The sequence below is a fragment of the Gymnoscopelus braueri genome, assembly GCF_963280865.1.
Source record: "Gymnoscopelus braueri genome assembly, chromosome: 5".
In the NCBI taxonomy this organism is placed as follows: Eukaryota; Metazoa; Chordata; class Actinopteri; order Myctophiformes; family Myctophidae; genus Gymnoscopelus; species Gymnoscopelus braueri.
Genome location: NC_137606.1, coordinates 12,685,496 through 12,709,952, shown reverse-complemented (window position 1 = coordinate 12,709,952; position 24,457 = coordinate 12,685,496). Strand labels below are relative to the sequence as shown.

Below are 24,457 nucleotides of genomic sequence, written 5' to 3'. Positions count from 1 at the left end.
CCCCTGCTGACATGACATTTTCCAGGTCCAGAGTAAAAATACTGCAAAAAGCATTCAACACCAGTGGTTCTCAACTTTTTCTACACTACATTTAATGCATGGTTCATTTTATCCTGCATCTGGATATCAAATTAGAGCAGAGTAGGCCCACTAGAGAGAAAAACTGGGTAAATATTGAATTTAACTTGGTATGGATCTTTGGGATTTCTTTGAAGTTGGACTGATCTGGTTAAATAAAGTGATTATATTGTCACTAAATTAATCTCAGATTCTGCAGTTGAAAGGAACATCATTAAAAGATTATTGCTGGCCTAGCGGTCCGGGCACCTAGACTCCATTGCAGCCTGACAGTCACGGGTTCGAGTCCCGATCCCCTTCGCTGATGACCTTCGCTGCGTAATGTAATTTAAACCTTTATTATCCACTAATCATTTTCTATAGCAAAATCCTACGAGACAACTCTGCATTGACCAAGGTGGAAAAAGGTGGACAGATGTCAGTGACAAAAAAAGATCACATTTCAGCATTTGGTTTGAGGGCAATTGCCATCTTAAAGTGAGTTTCTGTATTATGCAGCGCTTCATCATATAAGCAAACCTACGCCATTAGGGCCTCTAATGGAGCCCTAAAAGAGCTACCAGGCACCTCTAAATTAGTGACCAGTCGCTCAACCAGTAGTGCACTACTACTAATCACAATGCTCTTTGTGGGTTAAGTCATTGTGAGGAGGACCTGGGTACCAATCAGACTCCTGATGTCCTGTCTCGCGTCGTTTCTCCTCTCCGCCCTAGGTTCCCCAACTCTCTACACGGTCCTATAGAAACAAGCAGAAAATTCATATCTACACCATGAACCCTTTAAGACCGGGAACGTATGTGTCATTTTAAATGTCTTTGGCTATTCAAAATTGCGAGCTTGTAGATCCATTGTTGGAAAATCGTGAAAATATGTGCAAGTCTTTGAATATATATTTTTAGAGCCACCATTTGCAACTCAAATCTTTGCTTCTGGGGGGTCCCTGAAAACAAATATTTTTTATATGGGGGTTCTTGACATGAAAAGGTTTGAGAATTACTGATGTAGCAACAATTTTTTTAATTGGTTTTCATAACCTCCTGAATGTAGCATCAATGTGATTTTCAGTAGGCACGTGAGCTATACATCTCATGTGGGTTCAACTTGCCATCAATATGGTAAAATGAGCAGCAAGTTCATGCAGTTTAAAATACTCAATGTTATGTTTTAAATATCTTACGTTCACTGCCCCACTTGTGGAAGTGTACACTCGTTTGCTGTGGCACAGCAAGTTCTCAACTGGAGGTCTCTATTCCACAAACACCAATTGCATGTATACTGGAACTTTTAAAAACCCCTATGCGAATATATTTGAACAAATACATACCAATAAAACAATGACAATGGAATACATAATTCAATATCCACTGCCAAATGGATATTAAAAAAAGGCCCAAAAGATCTGCTTTTAGAGCTGTGGGGGCCCCTTGAATATCTTGAACCTATACTTAAGCAATATTACACGAGAGGGTGTGCTTTACCGTCATTATTGGCACGCCTGTGATGCGGTCAGGAACGAGGCGAAGCCGAGTTCCGCGAGCATCACAGAAGTGCCAATAATGTAAGGTAAAGCACACCCTCAAGTGTAATATTGCGATTATACAACAGTTACCAACAAAACACATCCAAATGTATTCATATTGTGAGCAATTCATAATAAAGTTTCGCTATTATCCGTTTCCCTGTAAAGAGAAGAGTTTTTCACTCAGACATTAAATAGTCCCTGTAGCAGCGCTATGAGCCTGAGGCACCGTCTAATCAACACAGCTGAGCTATCAATGCTTGCGCAGTGGAATGAATTCCAGTAGGCTATATGCGCCGTCGTACGACAGTGTCACGTGGCCAAAATAACTGATCTACAAGCTGACAACGCATCGCGATGGCGACGCGTTGTGAACTTGTAGATCGGCTATTTTCGCCGTGTGATACCTGGCGACGCGTTGTGAACTTGTAGATCGGCTATTTTCGCCGTGCTGTTTGTTTTCCTACCGTGGGACAGAGTGACGTCTCAGCACACTTGTGCCATATATGGTCTAATCAGGTGCGGACTGCAGTGCGGAGTGATTTATTAATGTGATTAGGCCCGTGCTATGATACTGGTTTGAAGCACGGCTAGAAAGCTATTTCAACCAATCAGATTGCTTGGTCGGAACTACCTGTTGTATAATAACATTTTAAGTACAGATTGTCAGAACTATAAGGACAGTGTAAAAGAAAATGTGTATCTAAGGAATAGAAGAGTTTCCACAGTCTCTCCTAGTGTCGCCAACACCTGCTGCTAACATCTCATCAGCCACCCTAAGCCCCCAAGAGACAGTGCGGGCAGTAGCATGCCACTTGGACACAGGCCGGGGTCTGATCACAGCCAGACCCGAAACCCCCAGTGACTCCAGGAAACTACACCGATGACGTCCAAGTTCATGCATCAGTAGATGTTTTATTAAATGCACATTGTTGCTCCCTTCAATGACATTGCGGCATCCACTTAAGTGACGTTTCAAGCACACTGCTCTTCTTCAGACAGACCATTCTGAAGAAAAGCAGTGTGCTTGAAACATCACTTACGTGGACAGTGTTTGGACTCTTGTATTGCTTTGATCTTCATCCACTTTGAGTTCTGCACCCGTCTTTAGTTCTGCACCCGTCTTTAAAGAGTGTGGACATTCATGATCTCCTTTGATCCTCATTTTTTGTGTGTATAAAATAACCACTCATTAATGATAATCAAGGCATAAGTTTGAAATAATCAAGATCCTTTTTTGAAGTCATATTGCCCAGCCATAGAGCACCGAAGTCCTGACGTCACTCGTTCATCCCCAGGTTTGCGGAAGTAATTTCTCTATGGAGAATAACATTGGGTCATCTTAGAATCGTCTCATATAAGAATTGTGGTCCAAAAATAAACACTGCGTGTCGGCGTTATTGTCAGGGAGGAGGTTCTGTATCGTTTATGATAGTCAGTCACTTATATTTGATACAGTCTGTTTCTGGCGAAAATGTAACTAATTCGGCGGAAGTAACATTAGCGTTTTCTCACCGTCAGTTGATGCTTCATATCCATAAGAGTCAACCCGCCGGGGTCATGTGTTTATTTTTGGAACACAGTTCTTATTTGACGCGATATTCAATACGTCTATGGGATTCAGAACGGGGGTGGAAAACTGCAAACCAGGTAGACAAACAAAGGATGTGTAAATGACGTCAGATTTCGGCGGTCTATAGTGGTCGCAAGTAACTTTTAAGTGGTGACTTATTTTGTTTGCAATTACACTTCATCCATTGTTCCTTCAATTATTTTCATATTCAAACCTTACATACTGGTGCACGTAAACCAACAATTTAGTTGGTGTGCAGTAGTGCTTCCCCAACTCATACCAAGTAGTATCACTGGTTTCCATTCTTGTCATCTAACTGGGGACCAAATTAGAATCTGGGATACCAGGGAAGGCAAATAACACGTAGAATAGGAACTCTGTCCTCAAAGTTGAAAATGGAACACCCCTGCTGTAAAATGTATACAGAAAAAAAACAAAGTCTAAACAGACAGTCTTTTCAGTTTTTATTCGCCTCCCATTACAAATTGGTCATCACCAGAAAAACAGCAAAACCTGGACAGAAAGAGTAAAAAGATATTAAGAGTCAATTACAGTCTTAACCCACTCAATCCAGGAACGCATCTGTCATTTTAGATTTCTTTGGCTATTCAAAAATAGCAGATATACAAGCTTATAGCGCGGCACTCGGTATGAGCGCTATGAGCTTGTAGATCTGCCATTTTTGAAAAATTGCGAAAATGTTTGCAAATATTAGATTTTCTTTTTTTACGTGGACATGGGGGTCCCTGGAACAAAATATTTCACAAAAGTTCACTTTAAAAAAAATATATTCACCGGGAAAATTCGATCAGGTTTGGGGCCCTATGATTAAATATATAACTAAATTAAAGACGTTACAGGACAGATAAAGCAAACACCGCCATCGACAAGCTCTAGGTTAGTATGCTAAAGGAAGAAAATAATGGATTCCTACTTTTCTTTTTTGTATACACTCCATATGTACCATGGGGAGGGTTAGCGAGGGAAATCATAATACATATGAATTGATTATTTTTTTATTTTTTTTGAGTTAAGTGTATGTTTATGTTACATGTCTGAATGTTGTATGTTGTATGTGGGATTGGGGTGGGGGTAGATCTGTAAGGGCACCAAAAAAAAAAAATTTTGACATCCTATGGCAACTGTATTCTCATATATGTGCTGGTCAAAAGCAATAAATACACATTTAAAAAATATATATATATATATTAAACTTATTTTTGAATAGCCAAATAAATCTTAAATGACACAAATGATGCTTCCCCGGTCTTAAAAATGTTAACAGTTCAATATATAATTTGTTACACGTGCAGGCACACTACTGCTCAAGCAATGACATACCCCGTTTATGCTTTCTCTGCTTTCTCTGCTTTCTCTGCTTTCTTGTCTGCTTTGTCTTGTTTTTCTGGTTTTTCAGTTTTTTCTGGTTTGTCGCTAGGTTTGTCGCCATCCTCATCATCGCCTCCCTTGGTGTTGCGTGTGTAGATCAACTGTGCTCTGTGTTTGGACACCAATTTGATCATGCCTAAGAAAACAACATGCATCATATTAGTATTATAATCAGCGCTTATGCTCTTTTAGCACAGTTGTTACAGCATTTCTTTTATTGTCCTCATTTAGTCAAAGTGCATTTGCATTTCAGCTTCACCCAGAGCACTGCTGCTCAAGTGGTCAGACAGAGCACAGGGGGGGTTAAGTGTCATGCTCAGGGACAATGTCAACACATGCTGGGGCTTGAACATTTTTAACTCAAACCTTTGCTTCTGGGAGTCCCTGGAATAAAATATTTTGGGATGGGGGTCGCGGCCAAATACATATGATTTTGGGTCCTTGACATGAAAAGGTTTGAGAGCTGCTCTACCCATTCAGCTATGGCCGCCCAAAACTAGGGTCTGCGCTTAAGCCAGGGTAGTCACCGGAAGACAGACAGTCTCCCCTGTGCTTGCCAATCCCCAGATAACTTTATTACTTGCACCCTGGGTGAACCACCATCTTGATCATGCATCTCCCCTGCCAGAGCATGACCCCAGTATGTGACCCACTGAGCTCTGCTGTAGTGGTGGGAAAAAAAACGTTGATTTCAGTGAACACACGATTTCGTTCACGGCAATGATTTGTTCAAATGATTCAGTCTTGTCTTCTCTGCTGGAGAACTGTTGCCATTCCAGACAACAATTTTCTCCAGCAAAGTAATGCCACCATGTCTTACATTGGTTTGGCTTGGTTTATGCTAGTGACTACCATAAATACTGTCTGTAGGTCCATTTTTGAAATATAACACCTGATATTCTTTGCCTAACAAGATAGTTCACCCTAAAAAAAAAATTTTTTCCTCTTGTCACCCCATGGAGACTTGAATTCATGGATTTTTTTTTTTGTCGCATTTCTAAGCCAATAATTTGATGACCAGCAGACCGGTAGGCAGCGGTTCCGGTAGGAGACACAAAGGAGACTGTCTCCTACCGGAACCACTGCCTAGAGTAGACTATCTACAAGCTTGAGATGTGATGCATTGTAAGCTTGTAGATTGGCTATTTTAGTAAGGGCTTAAATGGTAAAGGTGGCCCTGAAAACATTTTACGCATTTATGCACGTTTCAAATTCCTGTTCAACACCAACAATGTACTGGTTGTGGAGAAAAACATAAGCTTCATGTCTAATGACGTATGCCGTTTTGAAGAAGTATAACTAATGGTAGCATCCAACTGACCTCACTGTCTGACAAACAGGCTAGAAATGCCATTTATCAACCGTCATCTATATTATAAATGGCAAAAGGCAGGATATGATTGTAGAGGTATCTGCTGTAGACATCGGGAGTCACAATATGAAATCAGATTTTTCTACCATTGAATTCCTTCTCACAGGAAATTTGAAATGACTTTGAATATGGTCAAATAGAATGTCACTATTTGCCGTGTGCATACACATGGTAAGCCAACAGTATTCCATGTATCTTTTGAACACCAATGTAGCTAGGTCAACAGATCATGAAGTTGGCATCTGTAACTGCCATAACTAGTTCAATATTGGTAGGACTCATTCAAGTCATGAGGCATGACAACACCATAATAGTCTAGCTAATGCTAGGTCAGTCGGAATGAAATACATCTGACCTGAAATAAGGACACCAGTTCATTTTCTTACGACAGAATCCTGCCTCAGCTATAATGCTGAACCATATTGGGGTGTTAACGCAAACTAAATTATACCGATGTAGCTGCATGGATCTCCAATCCAGTAGTTTTTCAGGCCACGACGCCCCAAAATAATCATTGGGGGGGGGGGCCTTAAATTGTCACTTCTCTCTCATCTGGGGATCTCCCCAAAATCATATCTACTGTGTCACACCAGTAAGCAACGGTCATGAAAAAAAGGTCTGCACACAGAGGAGCACAACTAATGACATCTATTGAACAGGCTCATAAACCAGATCATTTCCCCCCATTACATTGGAAGACTTAATGGGCAACATTTCTAGTTCACCTTTGGCTAGCAGTTCCTGGAGGGCGTTCCTTGCCAAGGAGCCACGGATCTTCAGCCTCTCGGAGACGACAGCGGGGGTGATGAGCTTGTAGTTGGGGACCTCCTTGTACAGCTTGTCGTAGGTCGCCTTGTCGAAAAGGACCAGGTTGTTGAGCTTATCCCTCACTTTTCCCTTGGACCACTTCTGCTCAGAGGGAAAAGGCAGAAAGGGAGGTTTGAATTGAGCACTAGTCTTAATCACAACCAAGAAAAACACATTTTACAACCTAGCCGCAAGCAACTCTTACGATGCCAGTTTTATAAGATATCTGGAATCTTGAGTTGCAATACCAATCCTTGACAGCCCATTCATCCAGACAGAAAAGTCAGATCTGATTGTATTAAACAGCATTAAACTCACCAACATTGCAGTTGTACAGAGAGCTTGGATTATGCTCTTAAGATCTATCTGCCAAGTTTTTGTTTCATAAGAATGCACCATAGACATATTAGGGGCTACTTTCTGGCAATACAGAAAGCTCAAAATATGTTTATGGTTGATTATTATGAATCAAAAACAGATACTAAGAGGATAATCCGTACAGCTGCAATGTTGGCAAGTTTAACATTGTTTAATAAAATCAGATCAGACTTTTCTGTTTGGTTGAATGGGTTGTCAAGGGTTGATATTGCAACTCTAGATGCCAGATTTTTTTTTTAAATCGAAGAGTTGCTTGCGGCTACTTACAACCATCACATTAGAAACGGGTATATTGTGTATTAAATATTTGCTTTGTCATGGTGCAACAACAACCTAATATCAAATGTTTAAAAGTACATGGGAATACAGGACACAGGTGCATCCATAAGGAGAGTCAAGACTAGTCATTTATGACAGTTTTTGGTGGTGTCTATGATCAGTATAGGATGCATGCACATCCTGCCCACGAGAACATTGGTTCTCAAAGTGGGCTCCGGGGACCCCTAGGGGTCCTTGGGGGGTTCCAGGGAGTCCCCAGCTTAATGTGTTAATACAGCATCACAGTCACTTTAAGCCCTTTATCCATTTATATGTTGGCTATGCAAAAATAGCAGATCTACAAGCTCACAGCGCGTCACTTTGTGCTGCAAGCTTGTACATGCTATTTTTTACATTTTCTGAAACATCTCAAATGTTGAATTTTTTGAATAGTTTAAGAATGTTTTAACAAAAATCTTCTGCGGGTCCCTGGCATAACTTTTTCAGATGGGGTCTGTGACCAAATATATATTATTTTGTTTGAGAACCACTGCACTAGAAGCCAGCCATAACAACATTACCTTCTTCTTGGCCTTGCCTCCGGACTTGTTGACTGGGTCCTTGTCCTTCTTGGACTTCCCAGAGTCCTTCTTCTTGTCCTGCTTGGGAGGCTGTAGACAGGAGAGCAGATGTCATGTGTTAAAGTGATACAATAATCAGTAGATTAAGCCGTCAACAGCACACACGGTCTGTGGTAGTAGTCAGGTTAACCGGCCTGGGATAGGCCTCGACTGCATGAAGGGGAATCAAATCAACTGCATTGATCTAAAGGTTATACTCGTATTGTATTAATACAAGGGGATTTCTATGTCTAGATACCATTAAAAATATATGGTCCCATGTGTCCATAGTAGCCGTTATTGTGTTTTAACTTTGGTCCGCGAGCACCGGACAGCATGAGAGCGTGGTGCTCTTCGCTAGCTAACGGTTAGCCACGGAGACATTGAATTATAACGTATAACCGTTCCATCCAAACACTTTATTCACAGCGTGGATGATGAACACCGGGTTTAACACATCATGATCAATTTAGAGCCGTAGCTGTGTCCTAGAAGTACATTTGTTTGATAAGTAGAGTATGTAAAAGGCTCCGGTGGTCGTTCTCACCATGTTTCCTCGTCAAGATGTCGGAGCGAAAGGAAGTTGGAACGTGCAGCGCCCGTGAATGAGTCGCTGGGAAAACCCGTACATCCGGATATAGCCCACGGGGCATTCTGGGAAATGTAGTTATTTTTTTTAAATATTTTTTATTTTACTTTGTTTATATTTCAGTTTTGGCAACTTGTACAAATATATTTTACGTATTTTTTTACAACTGTCTTTTTTTGTTCTTCAGTTGTTTACAAAAAATGTTTTAGACAAAGCAGAAAACAAAAAAAAAAAAAAAAAAGCATAACTCAAGATACATGAGTAAAACATTTATGACAATGACAGATTGACAATAATAATAATAATAATAATAAACTTTATTTGTATAGCACCTTTCATGACATGAAATGCAGCTCAAAGTGCTTTACAGAGCAAGAATACAATTACAGTTAGAACCAATTTAACAATAAAGCAAACAAAGATAAAATAAAATAAAATAAAAGCAAAGGCAAAAGCAAAGGCATAAAACAACATTAAAATAGGGAATACAGTGAGGAATTAAAAATCAACCAAAGAATCAGCTAAAAGCAAGAGTGAAGTAATAGGTCTTGAGCTGTGCTTTAAAGCTATCGACAGAGGCTGCCTGTCTTACTGTAGGTGTAATGGGAGTTTATTCCACACTGTCGGTCCGTAAAAGCAGAATGCTGCTTCACCGTATTTTTTATATGTCATTGTAGGCACCTCGAGCAGGTCAGCACTTGAAGACCTGAGGGCCCGGTTTGGAACATATCTCTCTAGGCAGTCAGAGAGGTAGGTAGGTGCCAGACCATTTAGAGCTTTATAAACTATTAAAAGAATTTTAAAATCAATCCTAAAAACAACCGGGAGCCAGTGTAGTGAAGCAAGAACTGGAGTGATATGTTCTGTCATCCTGGTTTTAGTTAAAATTCTGGCTGCCGCATTTTGAACAAGTTGTAATCTGTCAGTTGTTTTCTTTGGCAGGCCAGAGTAGAGTGCGTTGCAGTAATCAAGCCGAGAGAAAACAAAAGCGTGGATCAGCGTCTTTGCATCGTCTAACGACGACAGATAGTCTCTAATTCGCGCAATATTTCTAAGATGAAAGAAAGCAATCTTGGTGACATGATTAATGTGTGTATTGAAATTCAATTCAGAATCGATAATCACCCCCAGGTTCTTTACTGTGGTGTTACTTTCTACAGCCAGGTTACCAAGTCTACTTGTTATTGATTCTCTCTGCTCACTGGAGCCAATTATGAGAACTTCTGTTTTATCCTCATTTAGCTTAAGAAAGTTCTCACTCATCCAGCATTTTATACTGGACAGACAGGTCAACAATGGGTCTAGAGCGCAGGGGTCGTCTGGAGCTACTGAAAGATACAGCTGGGTATCATCAGCATAGAAATGGAAGTTCACTCCGTGATCGGCGATGAGTTCTCCCAGCGGTAGTATATACAGGGAGAACAATAAGGGACCCAGAATTGAGCCCTGTGGAATACCAGAACAGATGTTGTGTTTGTCTGAGTCAAAGTTAGCTAGACTGACAAAATAGCTTCTGCCTGTTAGGTAAGAGTGAAACCAAGACAAGGCTGTGCCTGACAAACCAATCCAGTACTCCAAACGTTGTAGTAGAATTGTGTGATCAATCGTATCAAAATGAACCTGCTTTTACTACAGATACCTTATTTTAAGAAAATAACGAGAATAAAAGTGGTATAGATAGAATACTGAACAAACTAATGTGTAATTAGTAGAGTGAAATGTAGTTTTTGCATCCTTTTGCGCTTAACCCCAATATTGCATACACTATATTTTTATATATATTTTTTTTAAAGATACCAAGTGACGCATAAATCCGTTAGCTGTGCAAGAATACACGAGCATTTATTATTATTATTATTATTATTATTTATTTACGTTTATCTGAAATATTTATGGTCACATGACACTGTCAGTGTAAAGACTGGTGACGCGAGGTTACTGTCAGTGTGTCAGCTTTTCCTCCGAGGTGGAAAGACTGGTGACGCGAGGTTAGTGTCAGCTGGGAGGACCAGCGTTGCCATGTCCGCTTATTATAAGCGACTTTGGGCTCGCTTGTAAATATTGATAGCTGCGGCTGGTTGCGTTTTTTTGGGCTTGTTTCTAAAGTTGTTGAAACCAGTGGTTCTCAAACATTTTCAAGTCAATGACCCCAACATGTATTTGTAGACCCAACACCTTCTGAAAATGTTTTGTGCCGGCAGCCAAAGACCCCATACAAGATTTTGTGGTTTTGAAAATATTCCAAAATGTTTTCTAAGATTTTTCTCTGAAAATAGTGGATCTACATGTGTGAGCCTGTAGGTCTACTATTTTCAAATAGTCAATGAGGGTTAGTTAGAGTGCTCATGTGATGTGGGCATGTGGCCTAATAGTCGCTTATTTTGGGCTTGTTTCCCTAGACACTGGCTGCTTGTTTCTCTCTCAAAACCTGGCAACACTTAGGACCTACTGTGCAAAGATGGCGATCTTCAGTGTGTATGTTGTGAACAAGGCCGGTGGTTTAATCTATCAGTTTGACAACTATGTCCCCAGAGCAGAGGCAGAGAAGACCTTCAGCTATCCTCTGGATCTGGTGCTGAAGATCCACGACGAGAAGGTGGTCGTTTCCTATGGACAACGTGATGGGATCCGAGGTAAACTAACATGGCAACCCGCAGGTTGGGTTATTGTTGTCAGTGGTGGAAAAAGTACTCATTTTCTACTCAAGTAAAAGTATCAATACTGTCTGCAATGTAGAAGTGCTCTGTTACAAGTCACAGTCTGGAATTCAAAATGTACTTACTAGTAAAAGTGCAAAAGTATTGGTATCAAAATGTACTAAAAAGTAGAGAGTACTCATTATGCAGAATGTCCCATTTCGCAAGAAAAAAAAAGAAACCCCTTTGAAAAATAGCAAATCTACAAGCTCTTGTGAGCTTGTAGATTGGCTATTTTCAAATGGCCTAAATGTATACAGGGTTGAAGTGGGTAATGTATGCGTTGTAATAGTAATAATATAAATCTACAAAGTACCTAAAGTTTTCAAATAATTGTTGTGGAGTAGAAGTAAAAATATTGGAAATTGGAATTACTCAAGTAAAGTACAAATACCTCAAAATTGGTTACTTTCCACCACTGTTGATATTATCATGGAAAATATATTAATTTAGTAATATTTCCACATGTGTAAAGCCTTAGATCCAGAGTTACATGAAGCATCCATAATGCTAGATATGCTTCACTGAGAGTGAGCCTCAGCCTACCAATAATTTCCAAGTGAATTGATGTGATATTGTCTATGTTGAACATTATTTACAATAGCATAGATCTTAATACCACATAGATCACTGTTTCTCTATGGTCCACAGGTCTGTATCTCTGATGTGTACAAATGGAACCAAATGGACCCTTGTGGTCCATTTGTACTCTCAGTGTTACATTAACATTAGCCTTCAATCAAAATGGTCATTGTATCAAGGCTACATTAACACATTTTACAGTATAGATTGGAGTCCCACTGTCCCAGAGATAAAAAAAATAGTTCTATTTGTACACTCTGAGTTACAAGTGTCCATTTAGACCCCTGGTGGACCAAACAGTGGCATAGATTAAATGTTATTATTTGTTTTACAAATGACATCTCTTTCTGTCATGGTGTTTGTATAGTGGGCCACCGATTGCTGTCCATCAACGGGGCGGATGTAAGTGGAAGGGACACGGCCGATGGCAAGGACATCATCGAGTACTTGAAAGATTCCGCAAACTACCCCGTGTCCATTCGATTTGGACGGTCTCGCCTGAGCTCCAACGAAAAGCTGATGCTGGCCTCAATGTTCCACTCGTAAGCTCCACTCCTAGTTCTACCATTAACCCCATTAAGAACGGGAAAAGCATCTGTGTAACCACTTTAACCATTATTTTATACTTTGGCTATTAAAGAATAGCAGATATCCTGTACAAGCTCATAGCGCGGCACCCACTTTTTCATGTCATGGACCCCCAAAATGATATGTATTTTCAATATTTTGTTCCAGCAGCCCCCCCCCCCTTCCAAAAAAATAGCATATCTTCAAGCTCTTGCCGCGCTATGAGCTTGTATATCTGCTAGGCTCTGCTAGGCTATATCTGTATATCTGCTAGGCTTTTGGATAGCCAAAGAAATGACACACAAACGCGTTCCCAGTCTTAATGGGTTAAACATCTCTTGTTTCAAAATGAATAGAGCAGGATGTTTCTAACTACAGAGCGTTGTTGTTGTGTTTTTTCTTCCCCCAGGTTGTTTGCCATTGGTTCACAATTGTCCCCTGAAGTTGGCAGCTCAGGGATTGAGATGCTGGAGACGGATGTATTCAAACTACACTGCTTCCAGACTCTCACAGGTCAGTGGTGAAAAGAAATCCGATTTATCTAAAGCACATTCTTTTATTTAGGGTGGTTAAAAGAACTAAAACCTATTTGATTGAATTTAAAGCACTGAAACAGGCAATATTGTTTTTTTGTTTTCTACATATATATTTCCAAAGCCACAATTTGATTGACTACTGTAGAGCAATTTACTGAAATAGTACAGATAACAATGCGAGAGAGAAATAATACCAACAGTATTCATTACATTCATCACTTGTCACTTGATATATAATATGGTTATCAGCACTGTTTTAGTTGTATTTATAAATCCCTATGCCAATTAAGTTGGACAAATCAGTTTAAAAAATCTTTAGAGCAAAAGCAGTAGGCGTAGGTTTGTAAAAAGGGATAGACTGCCTAAAACATATCTAAAGCACTTGTTGATGTCGTGAAATAGACATCTTACTGGTCGATTCATTTTCTTGCAGGGATTAAGTTCATAGTGCTGGCAGACCCCCGCCAGTCCGGCATCGATGCACTGCTGAGGAAGATTTATGAGATCTATTCTGACTTTGCCCTCAAGAACCCCTTCTACTCTCTGGAGATGCCTATCAGGTAACTGACACAAAAATATAGAAAATAGTGCATATGCATAGACATGTCATGGCCAGCGTAATAATACATTTGATTTGTAACGCACTTTATATTTGACACAAATCTCAAAGTACTAGGGTAAAGCTTAAGTGAAGTCATTGCTGAATAAAGGAGGAACACTTACATTGTCTTTCTCCTAGAAGATTTAAGATATTCAGACCTTATTGTCCCCTACTAAGGGCTGCCTGAAACATTGTCTAAGTAATGCTTATTGGAGCTAGGATTCAGTGTGTAACACATGCATTGTGTAAATCACTGACAATGCCCTCATTGCCTTGTCTTCTGATTTCAGGTGTGAACTATTTGATCAGAACTTGAAGAGTGCACTGGAAATCGCAGAGAAAGCTGGCAACTTTGGACCCAGTTCTTGAACCAGGAAACTGCTCATACTGTCATTTTCACCCAAATGTAAATATTTAATGTTTTGTATATAATTGAAGAATAAATCTGTCTATGTCAATGACTTTACGACAGTGGTCGATCACTTTTAATGTTGTACTGTATGTGGGATCAATGAATTGCTGTATAATGTAAACATGGGATTAAGGACAGAGCTTTGAGTTACGTATATTATTAGTCATACCAATCCATGATAATTTCGTCAAGCCATAGATTGCCATTTCTTATAAAATGACAGCATCTTGCAAAGTATATAAACTAATTTAATACATTTCAACAAACAAACAAATTAAATTAACAATACATTTCAGCACATACATTAAAGTAAGTTAAGTGACAAAGTTGTGCCAAGAGTTTAAAAACATGCGCTTCTTGGAGAAATTTGAAATGTTCTCTCCAGTTGTTTTATCTGCCGCATTAACTTTTTAATGGCATATACACTGTATACTTTTGCACATACCCAAGAAAACTTATTGCAATAAAAAAAAAGAGTAATGTATACTGGCACAATATACGTATACGTATATTAATTTTAGAAAGGAATTGGTCAGCTGGAAAACAGGAACGTGTGCTATTAACTCATTCAGTGCCAATGACGTCGCCGACGTCATGAAAAAAAAATATATAAATGCAGAACCCAAGATATGATGATTTGAAGATTTGCTGCTCCATTCACTTCTTGTTTAACTTCTTACAGAAAAAGGCTGTATCTCGGCTCCTAAGCACTTTTTTTTTTACAATGTATTTTTGGCCTTGGCACAGGGGTGATAAAGCCAGAAATAAGTTTGGCACTGAAGGAGTTCATACTCACTTTGTAACACACAATTGTATTCTGAACGACTGGCATAAGTAATGCATTGAATGAAAAAAACAGACAATGGTGAATCATCCATTCTCACTAGTTTTTTTCATCTAGTTCATACCCAGGTACGCATGCATGCCAACTAAGTGCCAACTTGGTTGGGACTACAGATCCCGTAGCTTGTGGCAAAAAATGCTAAAAACAGCTTAAACTTGGGAAAAAATTAATCAAATTCATATAAATTGGTCAACCCACAAAAGGAGAAAAATGCATGAGAATGGATGAGGACAGACAAGGGTTTTCTGTATATTATAGTAGGATAGTAGGACTTCTGATGAGTTTCAGTCAGCTTTCTTGGCAACATGGCCCATCTTGGTTCTGATATTGCGCAACAGGAAAAAGCCAACAGCGGTGGCAGCACAGACGACCTCTGCTACCCAGAATGCCGTTTCCCAGCCATGGTGCTTGGCAATGGTGCTGAATGGCAGCCCAGACAGGAAACCGCCAACTACAAATACAAATGTGATATTTATTAGTTTATTTTAATGATTATACACAGCATACTAAGCAGAGACAAGTTTCAGATGAAAGGCATATAAGAGCAGAAGGCTTAAGAATCATTTGCCTCTATTAACCCTTTAAGACCAGGAACGCATCTGTGTCATTTTAAGATTTCTGTGGCTATTCAAATATAGCAGATATACAAGCTCATAGCACGGCACCGAGTGCCGCGCTATGAACTTGTAGATCTGCTATTTTTGAAAAATCTTGAACATTTTTGCAAATCTTTGAATATACATATATTTTTAAGCGAGCATTTTTAACTCATGTTACAACTTCTAGGGGTCCCTGGAACAAAATGTTTTGAGATGGGGGTCCGTGGCCAAATACATATCATTTTGGGTGGTACTTGACATAGAAAAGTTTGAGAACCACCATGATTTTTCCAAAAAAATAGCAGATCTACAAGCTCATAGTCCGACACTCGTGCCGCGCTATGAGCTTGTATATCTGCTATTCTTTAATAGCCAAATAAATCTAAAATGACAGATGCGTTCCTGGCTTGAATGGGTTAATAATACCTAATAGTTAACTGCATTCACCTAGTGTTCTAATCTAAGTATTAGTCCCTGATTAGATGGGAACAACAATGACAGCCAGTTGTGCTCTACTGTTCTAAGGAATTCTAAATTTATCCTGGTTTAGCAACACTGCGCGTTACATGCCCTGCGCCAAGGAAATATTAAAAATGTAACTACAGGCATGATTTTTGGGAATAGCTATGCAGTTTCCTCAGCACTGCTGTTTAGCCACATTGGAGAATCTGAGCAAAAATAAGTATTTGAACTTCTACATTGCATAATGTATCGCAATACTCAAAAAGGTGTTACCCGTAAGCGGTAATTTAAGGTGATGCCATACGCAACCAATCTTTCCATAGGTGCTTGGCTCTGCATGAGTGGCGGCTATCATTTAAATACACGAAGATAACGAAGAACCCAATATTTCCAAATGATGTTGATGCCTTATGGTTAAAACACACTAATCAATCTGGAAAAGAAACAACTGAACAGAACTTACTGTTGGCCATGAGAGCAACAATGGCATGCGACGTGCCACAGTAGTTGGAGGGGGCACTCTCGTTGGCTATAACTCCAAACAATGCTATGGGCCCATAGGATGAAAAACCAAAAGCAGCACCCAGGGACAGTATCCACACCTACATGTACACAGAAAACACACCGTGACAGCAAACTGTTGCTATGTTTTCAAAAACATGTACTTCAGATGAAAACGCATACTTTTAAATCAGCGGTGGACAAAGGCCTGTGTTCAAAATGTTACTTGAGTAAAAGTACAAAAGTATCGGCATCAAAATATACTTACCCAAAGTAAAAGTACTAAAATATTTGAAAATAGCAGATCTACAAGCTCGCGACGCGTTGTGAGCTTGTATATCGTCTATTTTCAAATAGCCTAGGTATAGAATAGGGCTGAAGTGGTTAATGTGTGTTTTATAATATAATAATTGGTATCTGCAAAGTAACTAGTAACTAAAGTTTTCAAATAATTGCAGTGGAGTAAAAGTACAATATTTGCCTCTGAGATGTAGTGGAGTAGAAGTAAAAGTACTGAAAATGTAAAATACTCCAGTAAATGTTCTTAGATACTTTACACCACTGCTTTTAATACACATTAACTTTTAAGATGTAGGCCTACCTTAGGGCTGTCTGGAGTGACTGTCATTCTAAAAAGGAACATGGACACGGACATGCCGGCCATCATGCAGATCAGGATGAAATGACGCGGGTTCCCATGAAGTCCCATACCTTGCTGTACAAAAAGGACATGTTAAGAAAACTGCAGAATGGCTTGTTCAGAGGGTGTCAGAATCTTTAAACAAAAAAAGAAAAAGCTTGATATGCATACAACATACAGTAAAATACATGAAAATGTGCCCAATGTTGGGACCACTTGTCTTATTCTGATGGAAGGGGAGACATGGGTGTTCATGGTCATTAGGAAGACGGTGTGTCTATCTTTACCTATTTTTATTGTGTCTAGCAACATCATGGGCTCGACTCACGAGCTTGCGCACAAGCTTGCGCAGGGGGCTGCGCACCGAGGTGACGCAAAACGTGTCACCGATGTGAAACGTGTCACAGTGGCCCCCAAATAGGCCTCGCCCGTCACACTTCACAAGCCGGAAGAAGGGGTGAATTCGCCTCATGCGCTGGGTGAGCAACTCAATGCAAGTGGATGGGAGGCGATTATTTTTAACTCTATGGAGTCATATCACACAGCAGGGGTAAGCAACCTTCGGCACAGGTGCCAACATTGGCACAGGGGAGGGTGATCACTGGCATAAGTGTGAGAGAGGTTTTTTCTTTTAAAATGTAATATGAAAAAAAAGTTTAGTCTGTTAAATTAAGTCCCCTCACATCTATATACAAATTAAATTCTGCACATACTTCTACATTCATTCAAACTCCTAACTCTGACTGGGGAGGGAGTCTGGGAGATAGGTGGGTTATTGCTAATGATCTAATGATCATTACAATGTCCCGATGTGAAAATATTTCTAAAGAAGAAGGAAAAAATAAAGGTTGTTATGTATAGCCTATGGACAATCAAAATCAGATGGAAATATTACATTTTGATGTGTTTCATAATTAAACTTAATGTTGATATGACGGCACACTGACTATCAAGAAAATGAAAACTTAGCACTTCATGTCAAAAAGGTTTGCCGACCCCTGCTCTACAGTATGAAAATGTTATCAAATGCCTCCCTTCTTGGCACTCAGCATCAAGGGTTGGATTGGGGGTATGTCCCTGCTAGACGCTAGTACATACTGCACTAGCATCAGGGCCGCCCAGTTGCTTGACTGAATGGCATTTAACATTTTGCAGACATGCCATGTCAACTCACTTTAGCCACAGCCTTATCAGAGAAGTATCCAGCAGCTAGACTTCCCAGCAGACCTCCTACCTCCAGGGCACTCATGTAGGAACTCCCTGTGTAAAGCAACAACATTTTTCGGCAAATTTCAAACAGGAAAATGGACAAGTATTGGTTCATTTGGTTGACATACTATAGGCCGTAAATCTCGCTTGCATCCATGTCACATACCCATGAGTGTGGACTGTCCCTTGTCCTGAATGAGGAAGAGCTGACCCCAGTCGGTGCAAGCCGTCTTCACACCGAACACCACTAGGTAAGACACGGACAGCAGCCACAGGTAGGGAGACAGCAGGAACTCTTTCAATGTGCTCTCATTGCTGGATGATCCTGATGAGAAAAAACTACAGTGAGCTATTTTGGGCACGTCATTATAGGTCAAAACGTGTCATGTTGCCATCCTTTGTGAGCTTTTAGATTGGCTATTTTTGAAATTTTCTGAACAAGGGTTAAGTGGTTAAATGAATGAAAGTTCTGTTTATGTGTTTATTTTGTATCTATCAAAAATGTATTTGTGTTTATCTTTATTGATTTTTTTGCTTATAATCAATTTTTTTCAAATCGATTTCCAGTGTGTGTGTGTGTGTGTGTGTGTGTGTGTGTGTGTGTGTGTGTGTGTGTGTGTGTGTGTGTGTGTGTGTGTGTGTGTGTGTTTGTGTGTGTGTGTGTGTGTGTGTGTGTGTGTGTGTGAGAGACTGGGTACAGAGTTCAGTGTCACTGACCCTTGGACACCATAGGCATATGCAGAACTTATACATACTGTACACACGCTCACAGCACGCTGGGCAAGACCTAGCCGGTGGAGGGTCCAAACGGAAGTAAAGGAATTTGATGGAAGTACCGCCCAAGGAAATGACGTGGACGCTTTACAAATCTGTTCTCAGTGAATGAAACGAGTGTTGTGATTGGTCGAAAAATATCGTTTCCGGGGGAAACACGTACGACAGTCCCGCCCCTAAAGACACTCCCTGCTTTAGGTCGTGACCAGGCTTTTCTCTTCGTGGATGAGTAAGGCTGGGAACGAGGCTACGCACACAGAGACTCTCACCGCACGCACGCACACACACACACACACACACACACACACACACACACACACACACACACACACACACACACACACACACACACACACACACACACACACACACACACACACACACACACACACACACACACACACACACACACACACACACACACACACACCTGATTGAGAATGCCAATGCTGAGGCAGATATCTCAAAATATTTAATGAAAAAGGTAAAACACTGGTTGAAATCAAACCAAAGTGACTCACACTAATATGTTATGCACGTTTTAAAACGTTAACGTCATTGCTTTCATGACTATAATTTGGGATCGTTATTGTTTTTGTACTTGTTTTTGTGTTTTTGTTACAGTTTTTGTTTCTAGCATGTGCTTATTGTAATTGTAGTATTATTTTAACTAGGTAGATATTTGTAAAGAACGGTTTCTTGTTTTTATAACTTGATACATTGTTTTTTGTATTGTCCCTGTCAAATAAACATATAAATGATTACAAATATGCATGACCCCTCTAAAACATCATTATACAACCCTTGTTTGCCCCTGATAAACACCTGAGCCATATTTCATGGCTACCAGATGTGACAGGAGAAAACAACAGGAGCTGGACAATAATTATATGAATCATTAAGCACAAGAACAGTTATTCTTGTTCAGTTATCAACCCATAACCCTCACCTGCGTTGCCCTTCTTGGCTGCTGCTGCCTCGATGTTGGGCAGCCCCACGTCCTTGGGCTCGTTCTTAATGAGAAACAGGCAGACAACGGACAATGCCACGCAGGTCATGCCTGAAATGGACATGGTGGTTCTCCAGCTGTAACTCTGGGCCATCACGGTGGCGATGAGGGGGCCTAAGCTGCCGGCCAGGTTCATGCTGCAGGACAGGATGGCCCACCATGTCCCGAATTGAGAGGGCTCGAACCACTGACAAAAGGAAGAAGAGAAATAAATAATTATGGCATTTAATCGTAACAGTTTTTTCTGGGTGGTGATGTGCAGCCTCCTGGTTTGAGTGCAACTATTAACCCATTAAGACCTGAGATACGATTCTACAAAATTTCTTTTTGTAGAATTTTGTAGAAAATGTTGCTATTTCAGTGGTGCTCAAAGTTTTTCATGTCAAGGACCCTCAAAATTATATGTATTTCGCTGCGGACCCCCATCTCAAACTATTTTGTTCCAGGGACCCCCAGAAACAAAGATTTGAAGTTACAAATGTTCACTTTAAAATATATATATATATATATATATATATATATATATATATATATATATATATATATATATATATATATATATATATATATATTCAAAGATTTGCACACATTTTCAAGATTTTTCAAAAATAGCAGATCTACAAGCTTGTAGCGTGGCACTCTGTGCCGCGCTATGAGCTTGTAGATCTGCTATTTTTGAATAGCCAAAGACATCTAAAATGACAGAGATGCGTTCCCGGTATTAATGGATTAAGTGACAAGTCTTTGACAGCTGACATAAAGCATTTTTTTCAAAAGAACAGTTGAGGAAGATGTGCCTATTTTCCACAGCACAGACTGTGCTATATAGTTTCTGAAAATAGTCTATTTTTAAGCCATACCACTCCACTGATAAACCACTGTCACTGCCACAGGCAAACTTCCTGAGCTATACAGTTGCAGTTAAATAAGTGTTAAAATTGCCCAGATAAATAAATAACTGTCAACAACAACAATCCTACATGAGAATAGGGTGTTTAGTTTAATAACCAAACGTGAAACTTATGAATAAATAAACAATTTACTTCCCAATTTATGGGTATAGGCCTGTAACTGAAAACTCATAAAACAGGAAAAGAAAATCGTGGAAACTTTAACCCTTTAAGACCGGGGACGCATCTGTGTCATTTTAGATTTTAGCTATAACCATTATTTTATACTTTGGACTATTCAAAAATAGCAAATATACGAGCTCATAGCGTTATGAGCTTGTAGATCTGTTATTTTTGATTTGATTTGTGCAAATCTTTGAATACATATATTTTTTTAAACAACATTTTTAACTTAAATCTTTGCTTCTGGAGGTCCCTGGAATAAAATATTTTACAAATGTTCGCTTTAGAAATATATATTCAAAGATTTGCAGAAATCATCACGATAAAAAAAAAAAAAAGCAGATCTACAAGCTTGTAGATGTGCTATTTTTGAATATGTGCCGCGATATGACTATTTCTAATAGCCAAAGTATAAAACAATGGTTAAAGTGTTTAAAATCTAAAATGACAGATGCTTTCCCGGTCTTAATGGGTTAAGGTAAAGAGTCTAATTTACAAAAGTTAGACCCCTTTGGCCTATCATCACAAAAGGATGTACCTTCCGCAGCACCCGGCCACAGGGAGGCCAGCCCAGGCCCTGTCCCAGGCCATTGAGGAACCAGAGGCCGGAGAAGACGGCCACGGTAGAGGACCAAGAGAAGACCACGTTGATGCCTCCCACCAGGCACAGGCCGATGGAGAAGAGCCAGCGGGCGCTGATCTGGTCCGACAGCACGCCGCTGATGAATTTACTGATGGCGTAGGCCAACGACTGGCTGCTGGTGATCATGCCTGGATGAAGATATGTGGGTGGGGCATACACAAATAACACAGCACACATTTGAAGAAAGAAAATGCACCCAAAGGTCTTCATGTTATGTTGATAACACAAGTTCAGGAGTTAAGACCACCCTCTACATCAGTGTAGAGCCTTTACGGGTCCATTTGGTTCCATTTGTACACTCTCAGAGTTAGGATTTTTTATAGTATAGGTTGCAGTACCAGAGACAGGTTTATGCATATCAAACTGGGGGTCCTTGAAATCAAAACGTTTGAGAACCACTGCTCTACATCTCCCTGACACTTTCTGTTCCAATTAATCACAATTATTTGTATGACACTTGATCGTCAACTAAAATGTCATGACGTGACAGCCCTAGTAGACAATAACGTGTCAATTAATTAACTGTATGCATCTGGCTGCCAGCTGGGCCATCTCTGGGGTCATGGATATTATGACTGAAAGTCAAGGTTGTCTATTGAGTTTTTCTTTTATAGACTATAATATATTATTTATATAGTCTATAATTATAGGTGGCCAGTGCTAATGGATGGCATCATGCTCATATTTCTGACATTATAAATGTAATGTTACTTAATAGAGCAAGTGGTTCCCAAACTTTTTAGCTCGAGACCCAAAAGAAAAATTTGATGTTTGCCCGGGACCCAAACTAGTGAAAATAGCAGATCTACAAGTTTTCACAACTTCTTCAACTTTTTTTTTAATTTTTTTTATGGAAATTATTCGATAATTTTTTATGAATGACATACTTTTGAAACATTTTGAAATTGTTTTTAATTGATGAAAAGTTGCGATTTGTTTTTTTAAACTTTTTAAAATCTTTTGAAATAATTATTTATTTATTTTAATCTCGGAAATTGTCCACGACCCACATATGGGTCCCGACCCACTGTTTGGGAAACAGTGTAATAGACTGTCTATCTGAGCACAATTATAAGTGGGTTATAGGCCTACCTTTAACTCTATGGGTTATACAGGGCCTAGCAGATTCAACACACAAAACAAGTCTCATACCCAAGTCGTCCTTGTCCAGCGTGATCTCCTGCATCAGAGAGGGCATCACGAAAGAAAAGGTCTTTCGGTTGAAGTAGTACAGTGTGTAGCCCACAAACATGGCCAGAAAGATGGTGGTACGGTAGTAGCCATACCCTGCGGTCGCCATGGCTGCTTTTTAAATGTTAAAATGCAATGAAAAAGGAGGATCAATTGTAGATCAATTGTCAGAGGAGCGAGTGAAGCTCCTCTTCTTGTGCTCGTCAGACAGGGACTGAACTTTGCTTCAGGATCCGCCATCATACCAAACAGGCGCTGTAATCAATACAGGGTTAATGGTTATCTAGCCCTGAAACATGACTGTCATGACATGACAGTCATGGATGAACTTCAACCTGATGTTTGCATTTTCTCCATTTATGACTCGTACATCTACATAAATGTTCGAATTTGAAATATAAAGTGCTTACCTCATGGCCACGGATGTTACAATTATGTACGGATCCTCAGAAGTACCCGTATCGTCTGTATTGTTCAATAAAAAGCATTTTAATCCAATCGGTGGCCATTTTCTCTGTATTTTCTCCATAAGCTTTCAACTACGCCGCTCTATCGGTTGGGAGATGTAGTGCACTCTGATACATTATAACTCTATAAGAAAATGGCCACCGATCGGATTAAATTTATTTGTATTGAACAATACGGAAGATACGGGTACTTCTGAGGGCCCGTACATAATAGTATCATCCATGGTCATGGGGCAAGCACTTTATATTTGAAATCTGAACGTTTATGTAGATGTACGGAGGAAAAAGGGAGAAAGTGCAAACACCAGGTTGAAGTTCCATCATGACTGTCACATGATATATGACAGTCACGTTTCAGGGTTAATGGTTATCTAGCGTTGACTGATTTAATCGGTCTTGTTATAATTCACTATATGGGCAGCGCATTTTCAACAGGAACAATTGTTTGTGTTCACAATACTGAAGCAAGCCTACTGACTGTCTTCAGGAATCGGGTGTGGGAAAAATAGCCAAAACATAACAATAATCTCCTCTTTTTAGCCTTGACCTTGGCGTTGTGTGTTGTTGCTCGTAGCTCCTCGTCCACATCATTGTGTACCCGGTTGTTCTCAGAGGGAAGTTAATGATTCATTGAGGGAGATCCTGTGGTGATCATGGCATGTTGCATGTTGAACAACATGATCCATATATTATGATGTCCTACAGAAACACGAGATAAACATGTGCAGTTATTATGAGTGCATTGTAGAAGTGTGGGCTTTAAAAATAACTTTTGAGCAAAAATAACAATAATACTGTGCAGTTCAGGGCTTTAAATGCTTTGATAAGATACAGAGAAATTTATGGATGAAGCAATCAAAGCGTATCGAAACTTTACCTTCACTAGTTCACTTTGTCTAAAGTCTCCGGCAGTTTGTTCTGTTGGCATGGCGACGCGGCGACATAATGTTGATAATGTCACACACACACACAGTGCCATTTGGCGTTATGAGCGTTATGAGCGTATTGCTCATTTGCTCTCTTAACACATAACACGTGAAAGGCTTTGAAGGTGTTTATGTTTTAACA

The 24,457-nt window shown here is 39.8% G+C and overlaps 3 protein-coding genes across 3 annotated transcripts; 1 reads left to right on the top strand and 2 right to left on the bottom strand.

The window, feature by feature from the left end:
* Positions 1-3,621: 3,621 nt before the first annotated feature.
* On the bottom strand, positions 3,622-8,589 carry rps25 (ribosomal protein S25). The gene is made up of 5 exons (XM_080428632.1): positions 8,542-8,589; positions 7,956-8,045; positions 6,657-6,840; positions 4,512-4,695; positions 3,622-3,683 (listed from the first exon to the last, which is right to left on the bottom strand). The coding sequence occupies exons 1-4, from the start codon at positions 8,542-8,544 to the stop codon at positions 4,517-4,519; spliced, it is 456 nt and encodes a 151-aa protein (XP_080284758.1). The 5' UTR covers positions 8,545-8,589; the 3' UTR covers positions 3,622-3,683; positions 4,512-4,516.
* Positions 8,590-11,029: 2,440 nt separating this feature from the next.
* Positions 11,030-14,031, top strand: trappc4 (trafficking protein particle complex subunit 4). Its single transcript, XM_080428356.1, has 5 exons — positions 11,030-11,216; positions 12,229-12,403; positions 12,838-12,941; positions 13,398-13,524; positions 13,856-14,031. Exons 1-5 carry the CDS (start codon positions 11,042-11,044, stop codon positions 13,932-13,934), a joined length of 660 nt encoding a protein of 219 aa, XP_080284482.1. The 5' UTR covers positions 11,030-11,041; the 3' UTR covers positions 13,935-14,031.
* Positions 14,032-15,027: 996 nt separating this feature from the next.
* slc37a4a (solute carrier family 37 member 4a) lies at positions 15,028-24,032 on the bottom strand. The gene is made up of 8 exons (XM_080428774.1): positions 22,884-24,032; positions 21,627-21,859; positions 19,956-20,202; positions 18,399-18,557; positions 18,198-18,283; positions 16,985-17,098; positions 16,346-16,484; positions 15,028-15,272 (listed from the first exon to the last, which is right to left on the bottom strand). Exons 1-8 carry the CDS (start codon positions 23,029-23,031, stop codon positions 15,106-15,108), a joined length of 1,293 nt encoding a protein of 430 aa, XP_080284900.1. The 5' UTR covers positions 23,032-24,032; the 3' UTR covers positions 15,028-15,105.
* Positions 24,033-24,457: the final 425 nt, after the last annotated feature.